This window comes from Schistocerca serialis, chromosome 1 (genome assembly GCF_023864345.2).
Source record: "Schistocerca serialis cubense isolate TAMUIC-IGC-003099 chromosome 1, iqSchSeri2.2, whole genome shotgun sequence".
NCBI classification, from domain to species: Eukaryota; Metazoa; Arthropoda; class Insecta; order Orthoptera; family Acrididae; genus Schistocerca; species Schistocerca serialis.
Window position 1 is genome coordinate 21,480,524 of NC_064638.1, and position 12,266 is coordinate 21,492,789.

General features: G+C 38.5%; 1 protein-coding gene across 2 annotated transcripts in view; it reads left to right on the top strand.

Annotated features, from left to right (window-relative positions):
• The window catches only part of LOC126460849 (ubiquitin-protein ligase E3B), a 297,274-nt gene that overhangs the window by 213,697 nt on the left and 71,311 nt on the right, over positions 1-12,266 (top strand). For both annotated transcript variants that reach the window (XM_050095948.1, XM_050095949.1), the window contains exon 14: positions 1,643-1,772. In XM_050095948.1, the coding sequence (XP_049951905.1) occupies positions 1,643-1,772 (130 nt within the window). The remainder of the gene's footprint in view (positions 1-1,642; positions 1,773-12,266) is intronic.

A 12,266-nucleotide genomic window follows, 5' to 3' on the forward strand; every position in this document is an offset into this window, starting at 1 on the left:
CGACAAGTGTACTCGTCTCCTTCATCCCGAACTGAGCCCTGTGGAAAAATGGAAAGGCCCTCAAAGAGCTGAGTGATTATACTCGTGGGGAGAACTGTAGTGGTCACTCCTAATTCGAGCTGTTTTATAAATTGTTCAGGTTCGGCAATATTTTCCTTCTTTGCCGTATATTTTTATTGCCGGTGCTTATTAATTTTCGTATACAAAATTGTGAAATAGTGGCAAGTGTTGCACCAGTGCATTTGTTCAGTGCACTGCATGACAATTCACTATTGTTGCTCCAAAAATTAGGGCTTTAGCTCTTCTGTGTGAAAATATACTTTTGTTGTTTATCATTTAACAGTGTTTAGTGCAGTAGATTCCACATTTAGCTCAATATAGGTTTCGATTTCAAACTACCGGCTTAAGAACCGGTGAGAAGGACACTATCGAACATCCTCGATGCTGCTGTCCTTTCCTCGAGTTGGGACTTAAACGGTATGTGGTGGGGCAGGGTGTGTAGATCATCTTTTTTCTTTTGGCATGCACTATCATTCAATTAACCTTCACATTTGATGCACATTGAAATGACGTGACACAGTCCTGGAAAAATTCATATTTTTTATCAATATTCGGATGATCACAGGACTTTTATGTTCACTATCAATGTCATCTGCTGAGTTTATTTTTGTTTTCTTGTAATGCATAAGACTTAAAAATATTTTAGTGACTAACATCAGTCGTGCTTACTATCTGCCATTTTGTCCAGGTTCCTCATTACTGTTGCATTGGTTGCAATAATGTATGTACACAGAATCCTACTTTCAACCACACTAAAATGATTTCTGATGTGTACAAGTAGAAAGTCCTAGTTTGTGTAAATATTGTTGTACAAGTGTATGAGGTCATCTTAATCCCCAACTCTGCATCTAATTATCTTTGAGTACACAATTGAGATGGTTATCTGTCAGTCAAATGTCCCAAAAAGTGAAGCAGCATTCTATTTTTTACTTGGAACTATGCTATTTAGCTGTCTTTCTTGAAGTGTCATCAGGGCAGTCTTATTTATTAAATGACCAAGTTGTCTAATAATGGAGTTAGATGTTCCAGAATGGAATCCTGTATGTTAATCAGTTTTGAAAGTTACATATAAATCTTTCTGATTTTTGTGTTAAATAGTACCCAGTACAACAATATAAAATTTTCAATATTAACAATTGATTATAAGTAAGGAGTACCATTTCTGATATTGTTGTGTACCTGCTCCAATATCGTGTATCACCACATGACATTCACGACACAGGTGGAAGTGCATCTTGATAAAACTATTGACTCTGTCCTGTTAGTCAGTTACAGAATTTAGTGGATTAATACATTTTATGCATATTGTAATATGCTAAAAAATGCCTAAATACTTGTTCCGTATGGCTTATTGCATATTTGACTTCACCAAAGAATGATCTTTTTCTGAGTTGTGTTGAACATTTGTAGCATTGGATATTTGTTTTCAAAAGTGGACTGCTGTATATAATTTGTTTTCCTTAGAAGGATCATTGGTTTTAGTTTGAATGTTTTCATTTTTTCATCCTGTCCATAATATATTGTTTTTCTCTGTTACGGCATATGTATGTATGTATGTATGTATCTATGTTTGGTTTTGCAGAATAAATTACATACACTTGATGGCACACTTTCGTATGCACACACAAATTAAGGACCAGACAGCTGCATTTATTCGTGGATTTCGGTCAATTATCAATCCAGAGTGGCTCTCACTGTTTTCGACTCCTGAGGTATGTATCAATCAGGTTTGATTATATATGCTCACAGTTACAAATTCTGCAACTTCTGTCACATGAGCAATAGACCCAAACATGAAGATAAAGATGTAACAATAACTCCACATTTTTTTTTATGTTGTGGCACATGTTACAGAATTACATGATTCAAAAAGAGTTATCGGAACAGAGTAGTGAAATTAATTGTCAATTATTAATGCTAATAAAGACACACAGAAGTGAAAGAACCATCTGTAGGCACCATTTGCATGGAAGCTATATACACTTACTTGTAATAATTCTGCTGTTGCTTATCTTTGTTATTTGAACTTGTCCAACTTTCATGAAGTTGCCACTTTTTATAAGTGGCCCTGTCCTTACAGTTAAGAAATTTGTGTTGTGTTCAAAATGGGAGCCTGTGATATTATTCCAAAGGCATCAGTTGATGCTGAGGGAATTAGATTAGGAAATGAGGTGCCACAAGTAGCAGATGAAGTTTGCTATGAAGGAAGTAAAATAACTGACAGTGGCCAAAGTAGAGATGATATAACACGCAGAATGGGAATAACAAGAAAAACGCTTCTAAAATAGAAATTTGCTAACATCAGACACGGATTTCTGAATGTATTTGTCTGGAGTGAAATGTGAATAATAAACAGTTCAGATAAGAATATAATAGATACTCTTTAAACATGCTAAATATTGTGTAGTAAATGAGAGGTACTGAATTAAAATGGGTAGAAAACGAATTGATGGCACAACTTAAATAAAAGAAGGGATTGCTTGGTGGGACACATTTTGAGGCATCAAGAAGTCATCTTTTCTGCAGTGAAGCAAAGTGTAGAGGGAGACCAACGCTTGACAATGGCAAACAGTTTCAGAGGGATGTAGGTTGCTGTTCTGCTGGGATGATATAACCTGCACAGATTAGACTAATGCAGAGAGTGGCCTGACAACAACAAAGTTATTGTTCAACAAACTTTACTTTTTATTCAATGTAAATAACATTATTGAATGATTGTCTGAAAAGTAAACATATTGAAACTGCCATAATACATACAAAATTATAACTTGCTCCCTTACATATTTTATGTTGATTTCTCATTAGAAACATCAGGAAGACTTAAAGGCTTAATAAAAGCCTTAAAAAACACAAACTTTCAACTCAACCTGAATTAAATCATAACAATTCATTAACAACCTTTTCTCCATCTTGTTTTGTGCATCTGTGTTTACATTGGTTTAAGTTTTAGAGTATTTGTACCAATACTTCACAAATAATATATGGTATCTGTTTTTTCGGTACTGCCCAAAAGGACAGACACAACTTCTATCCCATAATGTCACCAATAATGTGAATAGACTTCTTTCATACATTTTGTCATGACTTAATTTTTCATTAGCATAACATAATTAACACTCTTTTCTTCATAGCTCTTGGAAAATTCATATCTTTTTTTGTAAAACTTAACCAGGTCATAGTTTTTTGAGTAGTATGTAATCACTCTTCATGACAACATTTTTATACAAACAAAGCTTCCAAGTTATTTCATTTTAAATAAAATGAAACATGTTTCTTGTGACAGGGAATGTAACACTTTAAATCAATGTAGGTCACTGTTCCAGCTAATGATTGTTAGTAGGGTCAATAACTTTTAGAGCACATGATACTGTCAAATTTTGAATATAATATTCTTCTGTAAAATACAAATTCTGCAGGAGGAGTAATTGCATTATGGTAATCAGCTAAACATAAATTACTGTTTGAATAATAATAATTTGGAAAACACTCCTTGTGATATAATTTTAATATTTGTCATGAAATCATTTTCAAAAATAAATTGTAAAAAGGATAAACACACTGGTGTCCTAAATTAAAGCAACAAATGGAAATTTTGCAGGATTGTGTTTATTTAGCTACAAAGCAATATAAACAGGCGATAGTAAATTAGATACAATGTAGATAATACAGAATGTAAACAACTGCAACATGCATAACGATGAGAGAGAAATTTTCTTCATTATTTCTGACTTAACGTATTTGCACACACGTTCCGACAATTGATTACTGTGCTCAGTATGCGGTGTGACCACCTCTGGCAGCAATACAGTCCTGGCAATGACAGGGCATGCTGTGATGATGATGTCATCAATCTCATGTTGAGGCAATAACAGCTATTGTTCCTGCAGAGCTTCTCGCAAGTTTTGAGGAGTGGGTGATGGATCCTGGTGCGATGCAGCCTGCCTCTGTTGTGCATCCCAGACATGCTCCGTGGAATTCAAATCAGAAGAGTGATCAGGCCACGTCGTGTGCTGTATCTTCTGTTTCCAAGAAGACTTCAACCACCCGTGCTCTATGAGTTCGAGCAATACTGTCCATCGACACAAAGTCTGGGCTTACAGCACATCGCAAGAACCACAAATGTGGTCTCAAGATCTTGTCATGATACTTGTTGGCAGGTAAAACTTGCCTATTCATCCATACAATTTCATGAAGAGCTGTGCAAGTGGTCAACATAATCCTTGCCGGTCCTGAAATTGTGTTCCACATTCCCTCCAAAGGAGAATCCGTCGCGACTCAGGCCAAATCGGGATTCGTCTGTGAGAAGAACATCAGCTCCCCCTGTTCGACCATCCAGGTGGCATGTTGACGACTCCACTCCGGATGTTCCCTTTTGTGAAGATGTGTCAGAGGTACACCTACAGCAAGTCTCTGACAATAAAGGCCACTCTGCTGAAGCCTTCTGTACACCATTTGCCTCAATATAACATGTCCATTGGATGCTGTGAGGCTGTGTGCAGTACTAAGGCAGTATCATTGTACCTTTACAGCCACTTTGATGTCACACATGATCAGCCCTGACCTGGTCTTTGGGATACAGCTTTGGTCTCTATAAACTGTCGTCACATCCAAGAAACAACAGAACAATTCACATTAAGCCATCGGGCCACATCAATTTGCTACTGCCCTGCTTCCGATCTTCCTATGGCTCTCTACTGGAAAGAGTCTGGCAGGTATCTTCTCTGTGCTGTACTGCACTGTCTGTGACTGTGTATACAGCGATTGTGGATGTGGGACTACCTGACAAATACTACCCTGTTTGATGAGTGGCCTGATGTCATTACTGGCACGGTTTTCCATTGACCGGAATGCCATCATCTGTGCAGAACACAATCATATGGACATCTGTTGAAAGTTGGTATGATTATATTGTGACTTAGACACAGGACGGGGAAACAGCAGTTTGTTGCTTTAATTTTGGACAACAGTGTACATAGAGTGATGGGGGATCGCAGACAAGTAGTGACGCTCCACTTTGCTGTGTCTCAGACTGCTCATCAGTTTGCACGTATTCAGGAGGCACAATCTCTTTAGCAGCAGACTGCACACCTTGCTTCAGACATGGAGAGTCTGTTGTTGTCTGCTGCAATATGAGGTAGCCCTTCCACTTTTAGCTTATATAGCACTCTGAAGAGCTGTGGTGCATGTACTGTGCGGTACACAATGATAGAGCACAAGCAAATACTCCCTGCCCCCCCCCCCCCCTCCCTCCCCACCTCTCCTTCCCCCACACACCCAGTGTCTGTAAATATTGTATGTTCCTGCCCCAGGAATATTTTTAAGTGTAATCACATACACATAATTCACCTTAGAAGTTTCTAATCCACTAGCAATAGTTGGTGTCGACCATATAAAGACAGACACACAACTCTCGAGAATAGAATACCTTTGCACCTTGGTGCATATACGACTGACACATGTGTTATAATGACATTGTCCATTCAAGAAAAATGATGTCTTTAATAATAATAAATTCAGCAGTTATCTATAGTGTGAGAAAATATTTATTGTTCTGCAGAGGGGCTGTAACTGCTATATGAATAAGCATGCAACTCATATGGCTCTTGGAAATCATTTCAGATTTTTCCCAATACACTTGAAGTTATTGTGTCAGGCTGAAGATGTGCTTATAAGCTAGTGAAACCAGTCATATTCAGACTGACTAGGTGACATAGCATCATTCAGTGAGATGGTGGTGCCTCATCATATAATTTGAGAGAAGACCGGGTTTTGAAGGGTGTAGGTATATGCCAGTGATGTGGTTCAGACCTTCCAACTCATGGCTCTGCAAATTATATGAACAACAGAAAAATTCGCTGAAAATTGTACCACTCCACAAAAATGTGGTAAGAGCTGTCCAAGAAGCTACAATGATATATATCTTGTGGACTGCACAGACAGGGTTTTCTCCAGAATTTTATGTCATAGTATTAAACATCAACGAGAGCAAGAAGTAGGTGAAAACTGAGAAGATTTCAGACACTGGAGAAGCTGCAGAGAGCAAATTGACACCTTAATGTTATTCGTGGCATATTATAGGAAATAAAAGAGCCTCTGGCATTAACCTGTAGGTCTACGAAGGCAGATGACTGTGTTCATGTTTCAATATTGAAAACATTGAGAAATTTTGAACTCTACCCAGAATTAATCAAATTGATAGAAGGTGGTTGACCAGAGAACATCAAAATAAACAAATTGACCGAAGTGTATTGTTGTATTGGTAGTGAGGCGGCCAGTAAATGCAAGAAGACATCTACAAAAAGATACACATCAATAAGTTATTTTACACTATCTGCCCTTAATAACTGAAGTTATACATAACTGTAGGTTCTTCTGTGTTTCTGTGTTACATGCTATCAGAGTAATGTTCTTGATAGTAACAAAATAATGTTGAATGCTGATATAGTTATATAAGTCAGCGGAATGTTAACAACACTTAGTAGTGTCACTGCACTTCAATGTAATTTTCCTTAGTGGAGTCAAATGCACGGGATCTGGAGGCAACTTCTGGATTGTGGCTGCTTAAAAGGATGCATAGTCAATCAGGGTTGCTTGCAGTGACGCCATTTCATATTACGTCCTCCGGTGGTGTGCAAGCACAGTGCCCCTCATCAGAGACAGTGAGCAGTAGATGGACGGCCTAGCCCAGTGGTTTGTTAGTGGGAGATTTAAAAGTGCCATTTTTCCCATAGCTGTGAGCGGCATGGCGGGTGTGGTCGGTGGAGATGCTGTCAGTGGTGCACATATTTCATCAAGAATATGTGGAACGATAAAGACCTCTCGATGGCTACAAGACTGTAACAATTACACAACCAATTGGTGCAGCTGCTGCATCTAACCTGAGTCCAGTAATATGTACAACTCCTTTTATTTCGTAAGAAAAGTTCCAAATATCAAAACGAGGTTTTTGGCGAATGATAGTACATTAAAGGTGTGTAGTTTTGTATATGATAAAGAGTCTTAACTCATATAGATTGAGATATTAAAGGAAGTATGATTTTTTGAAAAGAAATGATATACTTTTTAATCCAAAAGCACATGAAAAGATGAATACAGCGATGTAATGCTTGCTAATTTTGAGACTGAAACTCCTCGCAAAAGGATCCAAGAAACATTCTAAACTTGAAAGGCAGTTTGAGAAAGGGCAGTTGTGTTATAAATGTGCTCACACCAGGCTACATCATTGTCTCTAGACCTTCAGCTATGTACACGCCAGAACTCTTAAATACTGTGTTGTCTATCAACAGGCCATTTCTGGTTTGAGATTCCTCGCGTGCAGCCATTTACACCTATGAGGAGAATTTAGACATGCTGCTTTTATAAGGTAAATGGTGGCACGAGATATTTTGCCTAGGAATGCGGGATCAGCCACAGAAGTGCCATTCGCATCTCGCATCGACATAAGTTCCACCCTTATAATTTGTCACTACATCGGGCACTTAGAGGAAGTGATTTTGAAAGTCATAGAATTTTGTTGGTTTGCTCTGCATCACTTGGGACACGACATTACATTTTTCACATGTTTGCTGTTTACTGGCGTAGCAATGTTTATGAACTGTGGCAATGTAAATTTACGTAACATGCACTACTGGGCTGATGAGAATCCACTCTGGCTTTGTCATGTGCAATAACGATGATCGTGAAGCATAAACCTGTGATGCAGCATTGTAGGAAATTCCTTTGTTTGATAAATGAAAAGCACAAGTTTGCTTTTGTTCTACAATTTACTGACATTTACTGAGTATTATCACCAAAGAAGTTAAATGTTTGCAGACAACATTAGAAGAGAAGTAACACATCTAGACTGAAGTAGAAACATACAGTAACATCTTTGCAGTGAAAAAGTAAAAGTGAACTGTGCATAAATAACAATGGAGTAGACAGGAAAACGTTTAGCACAAAATAGGAATAGCCTGCCTACATAACAGTTTCTATTAATAAACAAAACTAATAAAATAAAATAAAATAAAATTAGTACTAGACAAGGCTGCATCAGGAGGTATGAAATATGGAGAGTGATAGGCAACAAATTAAAAGAAGAGACAGGTATCAATGTAAATACAGAAAACATAAGGAACTTAAGCAATATCAATAAGATAAACAGAAATAAATAAATGCAGGAAAATGGAGGTGTTTGAGGGAACCTACAGTGTGAGAGTGTGGTGGTATTGCATTTTAATATTAACATTATAATCAAAGCAAATCATTAAATAAATGAGCAAAGTAAAATATGAACAGTATTTGATGAGACAACTACAAGGGGTGTTAAACATGGACAGTAATACAAGTACCAGTTAAAAGAAAGCCTTAACTAGTGGAACTACAGTCTATATGGAATACAAAGACAACTTCAACAAAACAAAACAAATGAATACAGGAAAATGGGAATATGTAGGAAGAGAGAGTGTGGAAGGTAATGAACAACAAAGATGATTATATGAAGTTTAGGAGAGGGGAAGTATTGAGCTGTGTCTAGTCATTTAGGATGAGATCTGGACTGTGAGCAAGATGTTTGTTAATTTCCAGGGCTTCCAGCAGGTTGAGTTTATGGCCTTTGCTTGCTAAGTGAAGTACATGGGACACTGGCTGGTAGTTGTGACCCTCTCTCAGTACATGCTCAGCAAATGCAGAGTCTGAATTCTGCAACCTCCAGCTGCGTTCATGTTCAGCCAGCCTAGTTGATATGTCTCTGCCTGACTAACCAATGTAAAATTTGTCACAATCAGAACAGGTGATTTTGTATACCCCACTGTTGGCTAATAACTGGATCTTGTCTTTGCTATTAAAAAAAACACTGGGCTGTCGTGTTCTTGACATAGTAGGCAAGCCTATACTTGCAGGATTTCAGTGCTTTGGCTACAATCTGTGATAACTGACCTAGAAATGATAGTGTACACCATTTCCTGCAGACAGTGGGTGGGGAAGCAGATGGGGCATAGAGGAGGGGTATAATTTTTCGTTTTTGTTTGCTGTGCAAGATGTGCTCAATAAGAACTGGATTGTAGCCATTGGCTGTGGCAATAAATTTTATTGTATCTGTTGTTGTTGTTGTGGTCTTCAGTCCTGAGACTGGTTTGATGCAGCTCTCCATGCTACTCTATCCTGCGCAAGCTTCTTCATCTCCCAGTACCACTGTAACCTACATCCATCTGAATCTGCTTGGTGTACTCATCTCTTGGTCTCCCGCTATGATTTTTACCCTCCACGCTGCCCTCCAATACTAAATTAGTGATCCCTTGATGCCTCAGAACATGTCCTACCAAACAATCCCTTCTTCTAGTCAAGTTGCGCCACAAACTTGTCTTCTCCCCAATCCTATTCAGTACCTCCTCATTAGTTATGTGATCTACCCATCTAATCTTCAGCATTGTAGCCCTTATATCAGTCTGATAATAAATACAGAGTGTGAGAAGCAACTTCTACACAAAAGGGTCATCCAGTGCAACCGTAGACTTCAGGGCACGCACAGTGTCCTGATGTTCCCCTGCGGCAGGGTGGGAGTGGATTGTACTGCTGCGACACATGGCTACACTCCATACAAATACTTTCAGAAACGACTTCCTGACAATTAAATTTATACTCGATGTTAACAAATTTCTCTTCTTCAGAAACGCTTTACTTGCCATTGCCAGTCTACATTTTATATCCTCTCTACTTCGAGCATCATCAGTTATTTTGCTCCCCAAATAGCAAAACTCCTTTACTACTTTAAGTGTCTCATTTCCTAATCTAATACCTTCAACATCACCCGACTTAATTTGACTACATTCCATTATCCTCGTTTTGCTTTTGTTGATGTTCATCTGAGTCTGAGGGTATTTCGCCTGTCTCATACATCTTGCTCACCAAATGGTAGAGTTTTGTCAGGACTGGCTCTCCCAAGGCTGTCAGTAGTTCTAATGGAATGTTGTCTACTCCTGGGGCCTTGTTTCGACTCAGGTCTTTCAGTGCTCTGTCAAACTCTTCACCCAGTATCGTATCGCCCATTTCATCTACATCCTCTTCCATTTCCATAATATTGTCCTCAAGTACATTGCCTTTGTATAGGCCCTCTATATACTCCCTCCACTTTTCTGCTTTCCCTTCTTTGCTTAGAACTGGGTTTCCATCTGAGCTCTTGATATTCATACAAGTGGTTCTCTTTTCTCCAAAGGTCTCTACCATCTGGTGAGCAAGATGTATGAGACAGGTGAAATACCCTCAGACTTCAAGAAGAATATAATAATTCCAATCCCAAAGAAAGCAGGTGCTGACAGATGTGAAAATTACCGAACAATCAGTTTAGTAAGTCACAGATGCAAAATACTAACGCATATTGTCTACAGACGAATGGAAAAACAGGTAGAAGCTGACCTTGGGGAAGATCAGTTTGGATTCCGTAGAAATATTGGAACATGCGAGGCAATACTGACCCTACGACTTATCTTAGAAGCTAGATTAAGGAAAGGCAAACCTGCGTTTCTAGCATTTGTAGACCTAGAGAAAGCTTTTGACAAAGTTGACTGGAATACTCTCTTTCAAATTCTGAAGGTGGCAGGGGTAAAATACAGGGAGCAAAAGGCTACTTACAATTTGTACAGAAACCAGATTGCAGTTATAAGAGTTGAGGGGCACGAAAGGGAAGCAGCGGTTGGAAAGGGAGTGAGACAGGGTTGTAGCCTATCCCCGATGTTATTCAATGTGTATATTGAGCAAGCAGTGAAGGAAACAAAAGAAAAATTCGGAGTAGGTATTAAAATCCATGGAGAAGAAATAAAAACTTTGAGGTTCGCCGATGACATTGTAATTCTGTCAGAGACAGCAAAGGACTTGGAAGAGCAGTTGAACGGAATGGACAGTGTCATGAAAGAAGGGTATAAGATGAACATCAACAAAAGCAAAATGAGAATAATGGAATGTAGTCCAATTAAGTCGGGTGATGCTCAGAGAATTAGATTAGGAAATGAGATACTTAAAGTAGTAAAGAAGTTTTGATATTTGGGGAGCAAAATAACTGATGATGGTCGAAGTAGAGAGGATATCAAATGTAGACTGGCAATGGCAAGGAAAGCGTTTCTGAAGAAGAGAAATTTGTTAACATGAAGTATAGATTTAAGTGTCAGGAAGTCGTTTCTGAAAGTATTTGTATGGAGCGTAGCCTTGTATGGAAGTGAAACATGGGACGATAACTAGTTTGGACAAGAAGAGAATAGAAGCTTTCGAAATGTGGTGCTACAGAAGAATGCCAAAGATTAGATGGTAGATCATATGACTAATGAGGAGATATTGAATAGGATTGGGGAGAAGAGAAGTTTGTGGCACAACTTAACTAGAAGAAGGGATCGGTTGGTAGGACATGTTCTGAGGCATCAAGCAATCACCAGTTTAGTATTGGAGGGCAGTGTGGAGGGTAAAAATCGTAGAGGGAGACCAAGAGATGAATATACTAAACAGATTCAGAAGGATGTAGGTTGCAGTAGGTACTGGGAGATGAAGAAGCTTGCACAGGATAGAATAGCATGGAGAGCTGCATCAAACCAGTCTCAGGACTGAAGACCACAACAACAACAGGGTGTGTGTACTGATGTCAGTGGTGAGATCTAAGAAGTTTATGGATTTGTTGCCAATCTCCGTAGTGAACTGGATTTTTTTATGTTGACTGTTTAGGTTTTTCAAGAATGTGTTGAGTTGTGTTGTAGTACCAGTCCACATACACAGTACATCATCTACATATCTAAACCAGTATTGGATTTTTGCACTCAAAGGTTCTGTTTTTAGAAAATTTTGTTCAAAATGGTCCATAAATATTTCAGCCAACAGTGGACTAAGAGGGGAACCCATAGCTAAGCCATCTATTTGTTTATAAAGAGTCCCTTGGAACTGAAAATAGTTCTGTGCGAGGCATGTCTGTGTGGCCAGTCTCAAGTCATTCAATTCTACAGGATTGACATTAGACTTGTGCATCAGCTCTGTCAGAATATCAATGCATTCTACTACTGGTGTATTAGAAAACAAACTGCTGACATCAAAGGATTCTAATTTATCACTGTGTTTTAACTGTTTACTAGATCCACAGAGTTCGAAATACCATGCTTTGGTTTGAATTTAGTCTTGCTCTTAATTAGGACATCCAGTTTATTGGCTAGTTTGTAAGATGGAGCAGTGAATGATGATACAACTGGAAGAAT